This window comes from Colletotrichum godetiae (genome assembly GCF_030913485.1).
Source record: "Colletotrichum godetiae strain CBS 193.32 chromosome Unknown BDP55scaffold_17, whole genome shotgun sequence".
In the NCBI taxonomy this organism is placed as follows: Eukaryota; Fungi; Ascomycota; class Sordariomycetes; order Glomerellales; family Glomerellaceae; genus Colletotrichum; species Colletotrichum godetiae.
In genome coordinates, this window is record NW_026851265.1 from 480564 (window position 1) to 498556 (window position 17993).

At 52.5% G+C, this 17993-nt stretch overlaps 6 protein-coding genes across 6 annotated transcripts; 3 read left to right on the forward strand and 3 right to left on the reverse strand.

The window, feature by feature from the left end:
- Positions 1–1273: 1273 nt before the first annotated feature.
- BDP55DRAFT_693323 (uncharacterized protein) lies at positions 1274–2592 on the forward strand (the record flags this gene model as incomplete). Its single annotated transcript, XM_060577211.1, has 3 exons — positions 1274–1310; positions 1364–1618; positions 1676–2592. The coding sequence occupies 3 exons, from the start codon at positions 1274–1276 to the stop codon at positions 2590–2592; spliced, it is 1209 nt and encodes a 402-aa protein (XP_060430595.1).
- A 263-nt stretch (positions 2593–2855) lies between these two features.
- On the forward strand, positions 2856–4600 carry BDP55DRAFT_661547 (F-box domain-containing protein). Its single transcript, XM_060574738.1, has one exon. It carries the CDS (start codon positions 3146–3148, stop codon positions 4349–4351), a length of 1206 nt encoding a protein of 401 aa, XP_060430596.1. The 5' UTR covers positions 2856–3145; the 3' UTR covers positions 4352–4600.
- A 554-nt stretch (positions 4601–5154) lies between these two features.
- On the reverse strand, positions 5155–6886 carry BDP55DRAFT_661548 (cytidylyltransferase). The gene has a single exon (XM_060574739.1). It carries the CDS (start codon positions 6708–6710, stop codon positions 5460–5462), a length of 1251 nt encoding a protein of 416 aa, XP_060430597.1. The 5' UTR covers positions 6711–6886; the 3' UTR covers positions 5155–5459.
- A 1328-nt stretch (positions 6887–8214) lies between these two features.
- Positions 8215–11665, forward strand: BDP55DRAFT_106754 (fungal-specific transcription factor domain-containing protein). The gene is made up of 3 exons (XM_060565351.1): positions 8215–8606; positions 8678–9552; positions 9606–11665. Exons 1-3 carry the CDS (start codon positions 8350–8352, stop codon positions 11477–11479), a joined length of 3006 nt encoding a protein of 1001 aa, XP_060430598.1. The 5' UTR covers positions 8215–8349; the 3' UTR covers positions 11480–11665.
- A 182-nt stretch (positions 11666–11847) lies between these two features.
- On the reverse strand, positions 11848–13057 carry BDP55DRAFT_727906 (short-chain dehydrogenase; the record flags this gene model as incomplete). Its single annotated transcript, XM_060579368.1, has 5 exons — positions 11848–11930; positions 12018–12209; positions 12349–12461; positions 12544–12904; positions 13009–13057. 5 exons carry the CDS (start codon positions 13055–13057, stop codon positions 11848–11850), a joined length of 798 nt encoding a protein of 265 aa, XP_060430599.1.
- A 640-nt stretch (positions 13058–13697) lies between these two features.
- Positions 13698–16510, reverse strand: BDP55DRAFT_741878 (kinase-like domain-containing protein; the record flags this gene model as incomplete). The annotated part of the gene is made up of 5 exons (XM_060580454.1): positions 13698–14780; positions 14839–15768; positions 15827–15883; positions 15935–16395; positions 16434–16510. The coding sequence occupies 5 exons, from the start codon at positions 16508–16510 to the stop codon at positions 14104–14106; spliced, it is 2202 nt and encodes a 733-aa protein (XP_060430600.1). The 3' UTR covers positions 13698–14103.
- Between the last annotated feature and the right edge of the window lie 1483 nt (positions 16511–17993).

A 17993-nucleotide genomic window follows, 5' to 3' on the forward strand; every position in this document is an offset into this window, starting at 1 on the left:
ACTCTTGTCTCACTCAGAGCTCAGTGCGGCTCTAGGCGCTAATGATTCAGTGCCCTCGATACGTTCTGTGAGCCTTCAACGGCCGGGGCACTCGGGGTGGGGCGTTGACCTCGGCCCCTCACGGTTCTGTAAGCTTGTGCGGGGTCCACGCGGGGTAGCTCCTCCGGGGGTCATCGGCTGTGCGTCAGGATGAGGAGGACAAGATTGGAACAAGAAACAATACACTTTCAAAGCCTTGTTGACGCGCTGAGACAGTGCCCCAGAAGCCAATGAGAGCTCGCAGGAGGTTTCTTGCCATCTGCCCAGCATTTAACTCGCCGTTTTTCAACCTCCAGATTATACTTTGCTTCCCTTGCATTATTGTTTTTAGAATGAGCTCATCTCCTACCCATCTTACGTAGTATACCTACTGGCTCATTGACTTTGGAGAATGCATTAGGGTTCGCTGCTAGAGGTGTAAAGAGTAGGAGTATCGTTACAACGCGCACCTAGCTGTAGGCTCTGCAGCTATATTTACAGTTCTTGTGGTCTTACCTACAGATCACAATCTTAGTCCGGACACCCCCGTCCAACCATGAATGCACTACGATTAGTAGGATCAAAAGCTGCGCTATCATTATGATTGATCTGAAGACTGTCCAACCCTGAACTGTCAGAAAGAGATGTCGTGTAAATCTCGGTCACTGTACCTTCGTGATTGCTTCAAGGCATGGGCGTACAGATGGTAGTCAGCGGAGCATACCTAGCGACTCTGCCTCTATTGGTTATCTCACCGGCCAGACTACTGTTTGTATGAAATTATAGGCTTGTTCTCAGATAGGACTCTTGTAGCCAAGCCAGATACCTTGAAATTGACTTTGGTGTTGATCTCCGCTCGGACTCTTGGATGGTGTTGACAGTATTAAGCTCAAAGTCAGTTGGTAGGGCATGCATTACTTTGACGGAACCGATTTCACGGAACCAGTTTCTTTCCTCTTACTCTCAAGCTCAAGATTATACTTCCCTAAGAGAGCCTTGTTCAGTTCAAACGACCTTGGCATGCGGATAAGCGGACAACAAAAAGTTGGACAGCCCAAATTTTTCTGAGCCATTCACGCTATTAAACTTGCTCCATTCCTAACCATCGGTCTGCTTCATCGCTATCAATACCCTGCATTGACACTGGATCCTTGGACACCTAGCAACAGGTACTGTTCAATTGAGTACTAATCAACGACGAATACGCGATTGAAACGAGCGCGACACTCGTCATCTGATTGCCGGTAAAGCCAGTATGCTGGAGACAATTGAGAAGCATGCCCTGGTGTTCGGTTTGTAGCTCTCTACCCTAGATTGGGTCGTTATTCTTAATGAGACGCGATAGGTTCAAGTGGAATTACTGGGTGGGCCATCACCAATGTGATTCTCCAGGGCTATCCTGGCAAGGATGCCTTCGATTCCGTGACGGCCCTCACCAATCGCCCGATCAGCCACGAAACAACTCAGTGGCCTACGTCTAAGAAGCTTCGCGTTATCAGCGGTGTGGATATATTGACGTCTGGAGGACAAGAAGCCCTCGAAATCGACCTCCAGAACAAAGTTGAGAATATCAAGAAAATCACACACGTCTACTTCTGCGGTATGTGACGTCTACTACAACTTCTATGCCAGCTCGTGTGCTGACATTACCAATCAGCTTATATCATGAACCTTGACCCGGCAAAGGAATGCCAGATCAACACTGAGCTTTTCAAAAAGGCCATTACTGCTATTGATAACCTGTCCCCAAGCCTGAAGTTCATCGTTCTGCCAACAGGCACCAAGGCTTATGGCATCCATCTCATCGACCACTTTCCATTCGCAAAGGAACTCCCTCTGCGTGAATCACTACCGCGAATCCCTAAACCATTTGGCTCGCAGCTATTCTACTACCACCAGATTGATGCATTATCACGGCTTGCAAAGGGGAAGACCTGGTCCTGGTGCGAAGTCAGAGCTGATACGATCGTGGGCTTCGTGCCAAACAACAACATCTGTTGCGCGGCACAGACGCTGGGCATTTACCTGTCCCTCTTCGCAGAAATCGAAGGGATAGGGGCCGAATGCCCTTTCCCTGGTAACGAGAAGTCGTGGAGAAATCTCAGCCACGAAAGCAACCAAGATATCCTCGCAAAGATTTGCTTGTACGCGTCCTTGCATCCCAACGTCACGCACGGACAGAAGTACAATGCCGGTGACAACTTTCAACCTTCTTCATGGAGCCACAGATGGCCCGTCATCTGTGGGTACTTTAATTTGAAGGGAACTCCACCTCTGCCAGATCACCAAGCCCCTCAACCCGAGCACTACCTGGTAAAACATGTTGAGAAGTGGAAAGAGATGGAGAAGGAGCATGGCCTTGTCGGTGGTCACATTGTCAACGAACGCACCTTCATTGAGCCAACCCACGGCGTAGGAATGATATACGGTCTGACGAACTTGCTTGATTTCGATAGGCAGCTTGACATGACCCAATGCCATGAGATGTGGAGTTCCAGCAAGGAGGAGCTTGATACGAAAGATTCATGGTATATTGTGTTCGATAGGTTTAGAAAGGCTAGAATCATTCCATAGCTGTCGATTATGTGTCACTCAGCAATGGCAGTGTCGGCTCACACCGTCTTCCTTGTACACTTATTGATGAACGGATCCGGTCGGAACTTAGCTCCGGTCTTTTTGTGGAGGCTTTCCCGGAGAAGTTCCCGAAACCAGGCCCACCTTTCCGGACAGGTACGTACCGTAACCGAAAACAGGATGACACATGCATCCCAGCCACGGTGGCCGTGCGTTACAGTGGCCACCTTACGATGGACGCAGCTGAAATGCAACTTCCGCAATTCAAACATTCCACGCATTCTTTCAATCCGACGCTGCTTGAGGTGAACCGTTTAGAGCACCTTGTTGCTTGCAGAATTTCTTCTTTGATTTTGGTTTTCTTGGGGAGTGTTCTTCTTGAAGTGAAGTTCCTTTCTTTTACAGTTCTTGCTCAACAACTCATACGATTTAAACCCGCCCCGCTTGTTCCCGTAAGGTCCCCCGTCGGCTGAGGGTCTCCACGATACGGAAGATAAGACCATCACCCCATCAAGGCTGGGCCTGAAGGCATACTCGTGGGAGGACGACGAGTATGCTGCTCTTCCCCGATGGCGATGTCAACGGCGACGACGCCAAACGCGACAAGCTCGCCGCCTTGCCCGAGGAACTTCTCATCGAGACGCTGAACCGTCTCTGCCACAGGGACCTCTGCAATGTGTCGCGTCTGAACAAGCGCTACCATAGGTTGGCCGACGCCGTCTTGTACAAGAGTGTTCACTTTCAGAGTCCGGAGCTTCATCTCACATTCAGCGAATCGCTAGGCCGGCGGCCGCGTCGTGGTTCGGCTATCAATGAGGTGAAATTGATTTATCCTAATGAGGAGCTTTCACGCCTGGCTCTCGACGCACCCGTCCACAACTCTCACTATGATCCCACGCGGTCCGACACTCTTTCGCGCACACTTTCCGTCATGTCAAATTTGGAGAAACTCGACATTGCTGTTCCTCATGTCCTCCTACACGGCATCGGCACCCTTTTCAATGGACCATTCGACTTGGCGTATCTCAAGGAGTGCACACTGTTCTACCAATGCACCGATGATGCCTATTGGGACCTACGAGAGAACATCCACATCTTTGCCCATCCCACGCTGGAGACCCTGATCATCAAAAGAGCCAAACTCGACGAGAAAGGATTCGACTTCATGGAGCGCCCCCACGAGACGGGCCTGAAGAAGTTGCACCTGATCGAATGCGACATTAACGATGACGGACTTTCAGACCTCCTCGAATTCCCAGAGGGCTTGGAAGAGTTTGTCATGACGCAGACGGCAGAGCCGAAGCCCGAGCTGGAGGAGAGCTCCGACAACTTTTCCGACTACGTTCTCGCTCTCAACTCTCAAGCACACTCTCTCAAGACGTTCACCATTGACTCACCAACGCTCGGCTGCCGCAAACCGTTGAGGATGAGAGAATTCGAGGCGCTCAAGAGTATGAGAATGAACTGGGACTACCAGCTCTTTGGCAAGACGTCCAAGAAGCCGCGTATGCACTCGGTCGGTCTCCCGCCAGAGATGGAGGTGCTAGAGTTCTTCAACGAGATGGGCTCCGATGAGGAGGTGATGGATCTCCTTCTCTACACGATTCAGACCAAGGATGTTGTCGCCAAGGCGTGGAAGACTTTTGTGGTGCCCGAGGGGGATAGTGGAGTTTCGCGCGAGATCAAGGAAGCGTGCAGAGAGCACGGCTTGCAGCTGGATATCATTGGAGCATTCGACACGGACGGCGACGCTGAGTAGAAGAGAAAAGACGTCAAAATAAAGGTTGAAAAGAAGAGGCTAGAAGACGTAGAGTGCGAAAAGTCAAAGTAAAGACTGAGGAACAGCAAACTACACGTAGAAAAGTATAAACGAAGAGTAGACGAAGATTAGATGACAATAGACGAAGACCAAGACCACATTCATTGTATTCCGCGCTCCGATTCAGGCAGACTCTTTTCAAGCTGAATAGTGATCCGCTGGGGTTTCGCGTCAGTCCTTCAATGCCATCCGCGCCAGGTGAGCTGGGCCAGATATGGTCACGGTGAACGCTGGCCCCACTAGTTGCGGTCAGAGTTCGGGCCCGACCCGCCGCCGTCCCCAGATTTTCGGAACCTAGTACCGACCAGGCTTCATTCCAGACTCGATATCGGCTTGACGGTGCCAGCCTGGTAGACAACGACAGAGCTTTCTTCATCTACTGCCTATCTAGATGGGCAATAGATAGCCACACTCCATGACCCAATGAACATAATGCTTCAAACCGGAGTGTCCTCCGGAATACCTTGCCTACGTCAGAGAGCGTCAAAATGAAAATCACCCGAAGGCAGAAATTCCACTGGCATGCCGAATGCGGGGGTAACAGGGAGAAGGGGATACCGGACAAGCGACGTCCGGAAAGGAGCAGACCAGTCAGAAGCCGGACGGCTATGCATGATGGTCTGTAGGCTTCTACTCCAGAGAAAACTGACGTAGCTGCGTGGGAGCGGTCCAAATGGTTTGAGTGCAACGTCTTGTCAAGTTGACTGTTGAGCTTACCTTACATGTGATGCGGCACACAGTCTTGGACGCTCGACTTGCGGCTGGGCAACATTGTGCTCTGTAGTATGTAGCTGAGCGGGCCTTGCTGCAAAGTGCTTCGATGATTTTTGCTGCTAGGGGGCCCTTTTTGGGAGCTTATTCGGGGTCTCCTTGTCCGGACAGTCTATGCAAACTGAAGTATCAGAACGGCCTTATTCAGATATCAAGCAGAGCGTGAGTGAAGATGACAACTTCTCACGGAAATCAAAAGCATCGCAAAATCCAGGCCCCTGGATTACTTGTTTGATCAGTAGCCGTGATTTTCCACCGCCGTGTCAACATGAACTATCTAAGCCAGCCGGCTTTTACTTTCAGGCTTGGCAGTTGCCGTCGCCGCCGTCGCCGCCTTCTGCTGCCGGATCGCCGTGCTACTAATCTTGGACGCGAAATTCTCCGTTTCGCTCGCCCCCTCACCCTGCTCACTGGCATCCAAAACCTCCACTTCAAACGTCTCCAGCGGCTTCCACCCTTGCGCCGTCCGCTTATCGTTGACGGCCTTCCCTCCCGACCGCGTCTCCCCAGAGTACACGAGCACATCCATCTCCTCCTGTGTCACCGTGGGGCCGAAGCCGTCCTGGATCTCGACACACTCCACGACGATGGCGCCGTCGCGAAAGATGGCCTCGACGCGGCCCGGTTTTCTTGTAACGGCCCCGGCCGGGCTCGTCTTCTTCTTCCACCCGCTCTTGTTCAGCTCGAGAAGGGATGATATGAAGTCGAGGGTGTAATCGGCTCTGTCATCCCAGGACTGTACAAGCTCTGCATGCTTCTTGTTTACCAAGAGCTGGTCTCCGGTGATGCCGACGATCAAACGACAATTTGAGGTTGAATCTTTGACCGGTACCCGGAGTAGAAGTGCTGCAGCCGTCAGGAGCAACTTGTGGCCCGGGTGTAGGTGGTCGAATGTGCCCCCTAGACACACAATGTTGTACCCTGGGGTGTCTTCCGTTGGATCTTCGCTCGATCCCTCAACATTCATACTCAGACCTGCCTCGACAACTACCAGCTGGGACTGCAGAATCGTTTGCCTACTCTCAGCAAACTTGAGATATGTCGACAGTGTGCGGTAGCCTTGTTCGCTGTTGATATGGAAGATGTAGTTCCAGGGGTGATATGCCAAGGCAAAGGTTGGTAGATCCACGACCGTCGTGTTATTGGGCTCGATGGCGGCCACAAAATCAGGCAAAAACCTCCGGTTGGCATCGTGGTCCACCAAGACAACGCGCGCATCAACGGCACCAGGCCCGCCGTTGACATCGCTGGCAATGGCCTGCTCGGCGCATATCAAGGCGATGAGACTGTAAAGGCCGGCAATGAGGGACTGGGCGGCTGGCCATGATAGCGATTTAGTTTTTGGTGATGCCCCGCGGAGAAGAGGGCCAACAACGGCCACGATTAGAACAGAAGACCGAGCTGGGTTCTTGATCTTGGAGAGGACTGCCTGCAGCGACGGTCGGTATGCGGCGCTGAGCGAGGCCCGTGATGGTGGCCGGGTGGGGAGCGGGAGAAGCAGTAGGCTCGGATATCCTTGAGAGCCCATCCTGGGGTTATGTTTGCACGTGACAGATTGTCAAGAGAGTTTGAACAATGAATACAAATAGACTGACTGATGTTGACAGAACTAGCAAGTAACGGCGATGTGTGCCTCGATTACAACCGTTTCAGTTGAGTTGAATCCGGTGCTGTGAGCTGTTGTTTCCCTCGGCCAGGTGGGGTGATTCGGCAGGGGAGCTCTGAAGTGCTGCCCGGCCGAGGTGAGGGGGACGAGTCAGAGTGTGGGGCTGGCGCTAACGATGCTGATTCATCCTTGCCGCAGCGGAGATAACGCGGGGCTGCGTCACTGTCATGTGATTGGACAAATCCTATCCCCACCCTTCAGGTACGTACTCTGCCATGTCCTGGCTCTCATCCTCCTCTCAACCAACCTCTTTTCATCATGTCCAACTTACAACGACATGTTTGTCAATTTTCCTTTACGTTTCTCGTTACCGGAATCCAGATATTCCAGCATTTTCATCTAGTGATGACGATGTGCTCTGTCGTACTCTGTCTGCACTAACGTAATGGCGTCCATCCAGGACCGTCAACATGCCGTCAGCGCCTGGAGGGAAGAGCCAGCCCAGTCTACTGTCCTCTTCGTCCGCCGCGGAAAACTGTCGGCAAATCCGCGTCGTCTAATTCGACATCGGATCTTGACATTCAATGTCACTGCGCCGTTCATCTGCGGCTTCTGGTGGACCTCACAACCTTCCCCGCATCCGAAGTGCAACCATCTTGTCAATGGGGCGTCCAGACCTTTTCCATTCTCCCCTCGGACAACATCCTGCCGACATGGATTCTTGTTGTTGTCGTCCCATACACAGTATGTATGCCCCCTCTCTTCGCGGTCTTCTTATGGCCGACCCAGTCGCTCCAGCCTCTTGTGGTCCACTATCCCCAGACCATTGACTGTGGGTTCGTTGGATAGCCAGCATCATCAAGCTCCCTCCGTCTGGGGTAGTGGAGTACCCTGGTTCCGTTGGGCTGCTTTAGTCCAACTATTCCTCCTAGTCTATCGGGTAAGAGTGAGATTCACCGACGCGACAAGCGTCGCATTCCCTTCATGGCAGGGAACTGAAGTGGACTATCCCGGGCTCAAGTCCCGAGCTCGGAGCTTTCACGTACTCCCCCAACGCAGCCAAGCTCTGGGTTCGGATCCGCAATGGCTCGCTGCGAGTGTGAGATTGGGGAAACAAGCTGTCTCGAACCATCTCCTCGCCATGCACCTCCACCTGCACCTGCACTCATCCATCCCACCGCATTTGAGCTTGCCCGGGATCCACTGCCCTTCCGCTGTCTCTACCAAGCCCGGCATTCCTCTCCTGGCCAACAAACCTGAACAAAACCTGAAAGAGGGGTGGCCTGCGTGACACTTCAAGGGCCCCGTTGTTTGTCGTCACGGTGGGGTCCAGCATTCAGTCTCGACACTCTTGGGCTTCCTCGTCCTCCATCTTCGGCATTTTCGCCGTTGGACAGCCATTCTCCTCAGAATTTGCACTTGTTTCCCGGTATTCTTCCTCGAGCTCGTCCGGATCGCCCCTCGTGTAATTTCATCATTGTGATACCTTACACGCTCCCTTGTATGATTCCATTGTTACCCGGAAAGCTGTGGCTCTTTAGAACACGTAAGGTACAAGACTATGACCATCATCAAGGATGAAGCCGGGCAAGGCTCAAACGATGATGCCGGAATCATTGCACAAGAAAACACTGCTCCCCGAATACCTTCACTTCGCCAAGCCAAGAACCAACAGGTAAGGCACAGAGCGTCTGTCGCATGTGCGTCTTGCCGAGACAGAAGAATCCGTTGTGTGGTGCCAAAGGGCGAGTCGGAGTGCGTCCAGTGCAAAAAGGCCGGTAATGAGTGCGTGATCAAGAACGATGATGAGAGACGGCGGTATGTATATACGGGCCCTGGGCATGCCAACTTGGCTTCTGTTTTGTCTGAAATGCTGACAAAATTGCCAGACCAATATCAAAGGCGTACATGTCGTCTCTGTCTGATCGCATCGCGATGCTCGAGGGCATGCTTCAGGAAAAGGGCGTTCAACCTCCTCCAGCCGTGCATCCCCCCAAAACGAGACACGAGACCCACCAGATGTCAGAAGAGCCAAGAGAACAAAGACGGTTTCCAGCCAAAGGACCAATTGTGCCTGAGGTCCCCTCGCCTCCAGACTCTGGAAACGATGACTACTCGGTGCAAGGCAGCGACCACGCTGAGAACGCGTCCAACAAGAGCCCCTGCTTCCATGTTTCCGCAGAGGAACAATCTGCGTTCCGTATGCTGGACCCAGCCCACGAGAACGTTGTTCACAGACTTCTTTCGACGAGAGGGAATCTTTCATTTGACCAATTGTCTGGACGGCTCCGCTTTTTCGGCCCGACAGCCAACTCTCACGTTTACTACGCCGATACCAGTGATAGCTTCCGGTCTCGCGAGCCATCAGAACAGATTCGCCGTGCCGAGCGCATAATTCGGACACTTACAGCAACGACTCACGACTATCTCATGAGCAACTTTTGGACGCACTATAACAGTGTTCTCAAAATCATCCACAGAGATTCTTTCGAATCTGATCGAGAGTCCCAAAGCCCAAAGTTCTACTCGTCGTTCCTGCATATCGCAATCTTGGCCATGGGATTTCGATTCGCTGATTGCAGCCGTGACGATATGAAGAGGATTGCCTTGGGAAACCGGGAGAGCACCTTGCACAGAGAGGCCAAGTACATGCTCGATGTCGAACTCGAGAGGCCTGGTGGGATACCCAGCGTGCAGGCTCTCCTTCTTCTCGGCGACCTGGAATGTGGCGTTGGCAGAGATAACACTGGCTGGATGTATGCTGGTAAGTTGATCGCGTGACACTTTGAATAACATTCATTAACTCTTCTTTACCAGGGATGGCAAACCGGTTAGCTTTCGACATTGGTCTTCATCTAGACTGCCGCAACAGTGGCTTTGACGATCGAGAGGTCGACATTCGCCATATGGTCATGAGAGCCTGCGTTATATACGACAAGTATTGGTCCTTATTCCTGGGTCGACCGACGAGCATCAAAAGCCAAGACGTCGGCATGGACTTGCTATCACGGCGCTTTTCACAGCTCACATCGCTCATGGGAACACCCGGGCCCACGAACCAGGAGAATCAGACAGTGGAGATTTACGATCAGCTTGTCGAGTTGATGGAACTAGCTGGTCGTATTGTTGAAGCCAGAGACAGTCGGCAAGCACCAAAAAGTGCCCACGAGAGAGAAAGAGCAGATGGCGAAGAAGACGCATATCTTCAAAGCGCCAATCTTGATCGCCAATTGCAGAATTGGTACAGGCGATTGCCGGAACATTTACAGTGGAAGCCTGCCAACATTAAGCATGCACCATTCAGCTACTTCCTGCTGCACCAGCAATATCACGTCTCAATGATATTGCTTCACCGCTCGTGGGCGAAGTACGACGAAGTTGCTGGCGATACCAGTAGCACTGATGCGAACCTTACACCCAACTCAAGTGCCGACTCCAAAGACATGCCCGACCAGCATCATTTTGACTCCCTAGGGACGAACATTTCCCATTCAACTCCAGACACAGGCCGAGTTGCGTCATCGCGCAGCATCTGTAGTTTCCACGCGATTCGGGTAGCGAGAGTCTTTTGGCAACACCGACAACGGTTCGACGGCACCAAGATCTTCATCACTGGCATTCAGCACGCCGGTACTGCAGCCATTGCCCTGATAGCAGCATTGGCGTATCATCGCTGCGAATCGGATAGGCGGACGTACCTCGGATACCTAGAGATTCTTGCCAGTGCCATCAGCGACATGAGCCAAGCCTACCAGCCAGCCGCACGCATGGACAACCTACTGAAGGCGGTTCTTGGGAAACTTCGGACTGACACCGACAGTCTCGACGGCGTTAGTCAGCCGCCTGTGATATTGACGGGCAGTGAAAAGAGTCTCCTTTCAAGCCCGGGCTGGAGAGGTACCACAGACAACATTTACTCCGTTCTACCAGCTAGACGCGAGGCGGAAGTCAGAGAGACTCCGCCGACCAAAAGACGCCGACCGTCGACGAGTAGCCGAAGGGCGTCCGAGTTCGCTCGCCCGCCCTTACCCTTCTTCGGCGGCAAGACGCAGCCATCGACGCGCAGGTCATCGCAGAGCAACGTGTACGCGAACACCGGTTCTCCCTTGGAGCCTGCGGCATTCCACTCGGGCGGAAACGACCATCAGCTATTCAATCTAGACTTTCTGAATGGTTCAGCGATAGACAATGATAGAGACGATGACGCTTCGGATGCCAAGAGCAAACCTGTGGAGGATTGCATCTTTGTTTCGCCACTGTCCAACAGCTGGGTACAGGATAATACGATTAACGGTAACGCGTCGCCGTCACAAAAGGCGAATCTGCGGTATGGCGATTTGGACTTGCACGATTGGGAGTCCGGGGCATCTGGGATTGGACTCGAGTCACTATCAAGCTTCCAGCTCAGTGGAGGAGGGGAAAGTAGCCGAGAAAACCAGCAAAAGGTCCCCAAAGAGGAACATAATCAGAGCACTTTCAAGAACGACACAAAGGATACGATAACAAATCAAGGAGGTTTCGGGCCCTTTGGCCATGAAGCCATGGACTGGATGGGTACCGGTGGCGGCCTGGACACTATGACCTCCGTCAGTCTGATTGAGTTGGTGCAGAGCTCCATCGCGGGCAAGGGGGAGAGGCGCTCTGCGGACGAAGTGCCCAGAAATCACGAACTGGACTTTCTGAGCTTCTGAATTGATTTTTACGCATGGGAGTAAAGAATCGGGGTTTTTTTTTTACCTTTTTTCCAACGCCCATTCCCATTTCATTTTTCGTCACTTCATCTTCGGCGTTGATGGTCCACTGGAGTTTATGGATTTTATTGCATTTCTTCACTTGTATTGTCAATCGTACTTCCTTCTGGGGTCACCTTTCATAGCGTTGTAATCAGGGGAGTGACAGCCTTGAGCATAATCCAATAGATCGCCTCTTATGTAAACGACTTTGTATCTCGATACCATCAACGCAAGTGACAAAAACCTCGCAGGCTCTCCCAGGGCGTCAAGATCACAACCATAGAAAACACCACCCTCATCGCACAACTTCCAACTCACCAAACAGACTAATGAGCCGTAAACCCTCCATCAGCAACCAACCCAGATCCCTGCATAAAACTACTCATATCAGAAGCAAGGAACGTGATACCTGCATCAGCATCCCGTCAGTAAACCAACCAAAGATAAGCGCACGAATCAAGTATTGCCAGAAACAACAAGTAATAAGTAGACTCACAATCAGCAATCTCCTCAGGCTGCCCCAACCGCTGCAGCGGCGTCATCTCAATATACCGACTCAACGGGCTCCCCACCTCGCGCGAAAACGGCGTCACGATGGGCGTCTCGATCCAGCCGGGGCAGATGGCGTTGATGCGGATGCCGCGCCGGCCGTAGTTGTTTGCGTCGCTTTTTGTTATGCCCATGACTCCTATTGTTGTTTTTGTTTAGTATGAAATATACGGTGTGTTGTATACCATGCTTCCCATGTTTTTTTCTGGAAGAAGAAGGAGGAGGAGTAGGAGGGGGAGGAGGAGGAGGGGAGGGAAGGGAGGAGGTTAACGACGTACCGTGCTTCGCAGTCGAATATGCCGTCTGCGCCATGAAAAGCGAAGGCGAGACGAGCCCAAAGATGGAAGCCACGTTAATAATAGCCCCACGACCGCGTCTCATTCCGAGGTCCCTAATCACCAAATCACGTCAACACTGAGCAAACCTCTCAAGCCAAGGAAAGCCCCAAGAAACTATGCAGAAAGAAGACATACTCCTGCCCCAACATAACCCGAATCTCCTCCTTCTGACACCTCCAAACCCCATGCAGATCAACATCCACAACCCTCCCAAACTCCTCCTCGCCAACCTCATGCGTCAGCGCCCCCTCCCCCGCGATCCCCGCGTTATTCACAGCTACATCGAGACGTCCGAAGCGCGATACCGTCTCCGCGATGCCGGCTTTTACTTCTGAGGCGGAGCGGACGTTCAATGGGAGGGTGAGGACCTCGGTGGAGGGGAAGTCTTCGCCGAGGAGCGACTTTGTGGTCTCGAGGGCTTGGGCGTTGATGTCGGTTAGGGCGAGGCGGGTGATGCCGTTTCGGGCGAAGGCGAGGGCTGTTTTTTGGCCGATGCCTGGTGTTTTTGGTATGTTAATCAGGGAAGGATTTGTTTGTTACGGAAAGGGCGTGGAGGGGATGTGTGTAAGTCGGTAAGGATCAAGGAGTCGTCAAACGCACCAGAAGCTGCGCCGGTGATGAAAGCCGCACCGCGAAGAAGAGACGTCATGATGGGATCCTGCTCGTTTCACTTTTCTCCAACAAAAATCTGGTAACGGCGTCAAAGGACTCTATGAGGGTTTATAAATACCAAGTTCCGGGTGTCGACACTGTGTGCGCGGATTACTGAGCAGTCGGGGACGCAGCAGGAAAGATGAGAAATACTAACATGAACAAGATTTACACACTTATAAAGGTACATGTTAAAATACAAAAAGATTGAAAGATAAGATGAACCGGTGAGATATGATTGCTTCACATTGCATACATCAATGAAACACTGCAGCCAACTTTCCTCGGCGGTGACATCGTGTCAAAAGTGAGGCGCGAAGATCGCGGAGAAGCATACCCAGCGTAGCTTCCCGCGCGGGTCTACCCACCACACACAAACGGGATGGACCGTTCTCCTGCGGGCCGCAGGATAAAGCAATACTCGTATATTGGCAAAGGCTCGAACTTCGTCTGTCGGACGCCGCTGTCGAACCAACCACCTCCTATATGCATCACGTTCAAGTCCCTCTCTCAAATTGAGGAGGTGCCACAGGGAAATCAAGACAGTGAGGGGTTGAGTGGGACGAAATCTCCTTTGGTCAAGGACAATGTAACGGTACCCATCTGACGGCCGCTCACATTTTCAGATACGTCCCATGTTTTGATAAGGATGACATGCTTTGTGATATCCTCAAACGCTAATGCCGAAACCATGGGTTTGACTGGAAGTACCTTCGTGATACGCCACAGGTAAACCTCCTCTCCTCTCAACACGAGCTGCCTGAAAGAGGGAATTCAACCAGTCCTCCTTACGCACCCGCAATCCCGCGTAATACCTGAGAGAAAAAATGCTTGTGTCATGAAAACTACCCCTCTTAGTACCCATACACCAGTTTTTCAAAGTCAACACTCGTCGACTTTGTTTAAACATTAATGAAAAAATGTTCGGCCTCGAGTTCAGTAGCTGGCATGTTCAATAGGCAGCAACTCTATGTGTAAGGGTTGAAACCTGCCAGAGAAAAGATGTAGGAACCCATCCCCTTCAACTCTGTGAATTCAACGCAATCAAAGATGCCAAGTGCCAGGCCCCGTAGTGCACAGAGAATTATACTGCCCTCCAACCCAGAGAACAACAAGGTGGAGTATCGCAAGAACAACGCTTCCTCGTAAGCCCCAAGTCCAAGGCAGTCCATTGGATAGACGTCTCCCGGTCTCTCGCTCATACGGTGTTATCGGCCGCGTGCCGGCGCTGGCAAGACCAAGATCAAGAGCAGCTAAAATCACCAATGGCGCACCGACATTTGGGCTGACTACGTACGGCCAGCAAGGACGCGTCAGGCTGAGCATTTTGCTCAGAAAGAGGCCGAGACGCACAACCGCCAGTAGAGGTCCGGCGTTGTAGCGCATAAGCTGCCCTGTCCGCAACCGGCTAATCATGAGTCTGTGCCGCAAGGCTTCCAAAGGTGTAGCAGGGGGTGGCATCAGGAGCGGGGGCGAGCTCAGAGGCTCGTCTTTCAGGGAATCCACACTTTCGTCTCGCTCCGATGTTGTGCGGATAAAGCTATCCTGGCTGCGTTGTGCCACCATTACCTGCGCTTGCGGTCGTAGTCTCGGAGAACTGGAGTCTGACTGTCTCCGTAGACCTGCCGGCATGTCCGAGCTGGAAGAGCCGCTGTCTGCTGCCCTGCTAGGGATGTTGTACCCTTCCTGGGACGAGGAGAACCTCGACTGCTTCTGGGGATCTGCGACCAAGTCAGTTTGATAGATAGCGTCATCTCTAAAGGGTTATGAGGCACGAACCTGGCACGGGGGTGCTTGGCGGCATTGGGGAGTCCAGGCTCTGTATCCGGCGTCCGTTGATGCCCATGGACGGACTCGAACTCCTACCTCGAGGGACGCCTTCCATGGTCGACTCCGTTTTCATAGCTGATAGAACTTCACTCGCGCTGGGACGCTGCAATGGATCCAAGGCGAGAAGCTTCTTAAGAAGGTGGTATAGCTTTGACGGAAGATCTGGCCGTTCTCTGCGTTCGTCTTGGAAGCCCTGCCAGTCTGTAATCTCCGCGCGCAACTCGTCAATGTCTTCGAGTTCTTCGTTGATGGTGTTAGCACTTCGGTATGGCAGGCGACCGAAGCACATAAAGTAGAGAATCATGCCGAGAGAGAAAATGTCGGACTTTGTGGTAAAATTGCCGTAGCGCCCGGTCGTCAAGTCTCTCCTCAATACCTCTGGCGCGCAGTAAGAAATGGTTCCGGTTGATCCAGTCGACTTTCGCACCATATTCTCTGATTGAACCTCGCCAAAGTCGCTGATCAGGCAGATTATTCCACTACCCTCTCGATGAAGGAGACAATTACTGGGTTTCAGGTCCCTGTGAATATAATTGGCAGCATGAAGATATGCCAGTCCCGAGGTAATGTCTTTGAAGAGGGAGTAAATCTCCTCAAAGGACAGCAATCTCTGCGAGGCGAACTGGTCGCGGGGCAGCTCAAGCTGGCCCTTGGATTTCCGTCGCATCTGGGCTTTGAGCTGTTCCTTGGTCGTTTCCTTGGGTTGGTCCCCGATAATGTAGTTTAGCAGGTCGCCGCCATTGCAGTATTGCTGCAGAATGAAAGCGCATGCTACGCTGGGGCCGAAGCGTGTCAGCTTGACGTCCTCGAGCCAGACATGGCGGTAAGAGACCAAATTCGGGTGCGAGAGCTTGGCGAGCAACTCGACTTCGATGAGAACTAACAGGTCCAGCATCAGCGTTCAGGTCTCACTAAAAGTAGCACAAGGATTTCGTACCTTTTTCCAACCATGCGTGATCGTCGCCTACAGGCACGCGCTTACACGCAAAATGACCTATCCACCATCAGTATCTCTGCCAGGTAATCGATCGCTCGAGGCCCATACCAAGCTGACAGCCATCGATTTCGTGGCGGACAAGTAGCACCACACCCTTGCCACCACGACCAAGCTCTTTTTCCTCGACGAAGAAAGTTTTGAAATAATTAGGACTAAAAGCCTCGCGGCGGATGCGGCTGCCCTCCTGGACCGAGGGTGTACTCGAAATGAACTCGGCGTCCTCGGCTTCCTCTATTACGGCAGCTTGCGGGTGGGGTAAACTTGGTTGCACAATGCGACGAATGGGGCTGGGCGGGGGATGGTGGTCGGCGCGAGAGTCGTGGCCGCCGGCTCGGAGCATGCGAAAGTAATTCGGGTCGACAAAAGAGTCATGATGGCGAGCGCTGTCGAATTGACGTTCGGGAGAGGGTGATCGCAAGGGCTGGCGGCATGTCGGGCATTCGGACAGACCACGGATCTCGAGTCTCTGGGAGGACGGGTCACGAACTACTATAGCGTTGCGGTGTCGGCTAAAGACAAGCACCGTCAGCAAGGTCCAACATCTGACCAAGAGGCCGCAGCACGGAGGTGAACCAACAGGACGATTTCGCGACCTTCGCGCGGGTGGTATGGGATCAGCGACATGGCTGGTCGATCTTGGTATGCTACTCTGGGGCCGTTGGACCGACAGAGAGGTCTGGATCATGGCCCAAAAGTGGGCAGCTGTGATGTTTGTTTGTTCGGTAGACGCTGAGGCTACTTCAGTCGGGTGTCTGGGTGAGACGGGGAAGCGGCATGGGTTCAGCGAAGCTTCGAGAAGCTGTAATGGCGAGGCGAAGCTCCTGGGTGAGTCAAGACAAGGCCTAGGTCAAGGTGGTGTCAAGGTGTCCAGTCCAGGTGAGAAGTCCTAGGTGAAGGGAAGTGAGGTGAGGTGAGGTGAGGTGAGGAGGGGTGTGTGTGTGCAGGTGGAAAGGTTGTTTTGTTGACATTGAATGACCTCACACTGTCTGTGGAGCCACCCAAATACCCCACGTGCCCCGCCCCGGAGCGTTCGAACCGCTCTGTGGGGCGCCGATGACTGCCGGACCAGAGGAGCCCACACTGTGTCACTGCCACGGGGCATTAAAGTAAACAATCGCCAACACATCAGATAACATATCAGATGACAAACTCATCATTTTATTTGCGAATTCTAATACAGAATCGACCTTCTATTTGTTACACTGGACCATTGAAGCGGTTAAACATTCGATGATTGATAGTTTCAGTCAGGTCTCGTACGAATTAGATCTGCAAGACGGTAGTGTCTCTGCCTGGAATTGCGCTCAGCTATTTCAGCTTGTCAAAGTTGTCAAGCAAACACACAATACCTGCAACGACAAGGTACCTAGGCACGTATCTGAGATCTTGCAATGCGAGGTACGATGTTTATCTGCAACCTCTATTTGAAACATTCCAAGATGTCACGAGAAGTGCTTGAATCCTTCCCGCAGACGATACGACCCTCTGTCAGAGTTGTACACTCACACATCCCCCGAATAGTCCAAGGGATCGTTTCTAATCTGTACGGATACTGTAATCCTCTTCCTAAAAGTTCGAGACTCGTGTCACAGCCCGTCGTTGCATCAGGGACTCGGGAGACAGTTGACTAGTCCCCTAGTGGACTTCTCCCCTGGCCCAGACAACGAAGATCCTCTCCAACTCCATAAACACCAACCCCGGCACCAAGGTGATATGACCAGGGCCGCTTCCTGTCGCAGTCACACTTGCCAGCCCAGCTCGGGCCCGTCACCAGGGGTTTGAAACCGAAAAAGAGCCTACCTACAGATATGGAACCACCGCGGCATATCCGTAAACGGGGCGGCCACAGAAAATTCGTATTAAATCCAGCGAAGCAAGCTTGCAAGTGCAAAGCACCAGCGGGCCCCTTCACCACGACTCAAAACATCACAACAACAACAACAACAACCCCGGCTCAACCCTGTCGTCGTCAAACCTCTGTATCCAAACGGAGTATCCGCAGACTGCGGTGTCTTCACCGCACCCGCTCAAATCCCCGACCACGAAGAAAGAAGAACAAAAAGCGTTCATGTGTCAACGCAAGGTCTTCATCCACCACCGGTGTGGC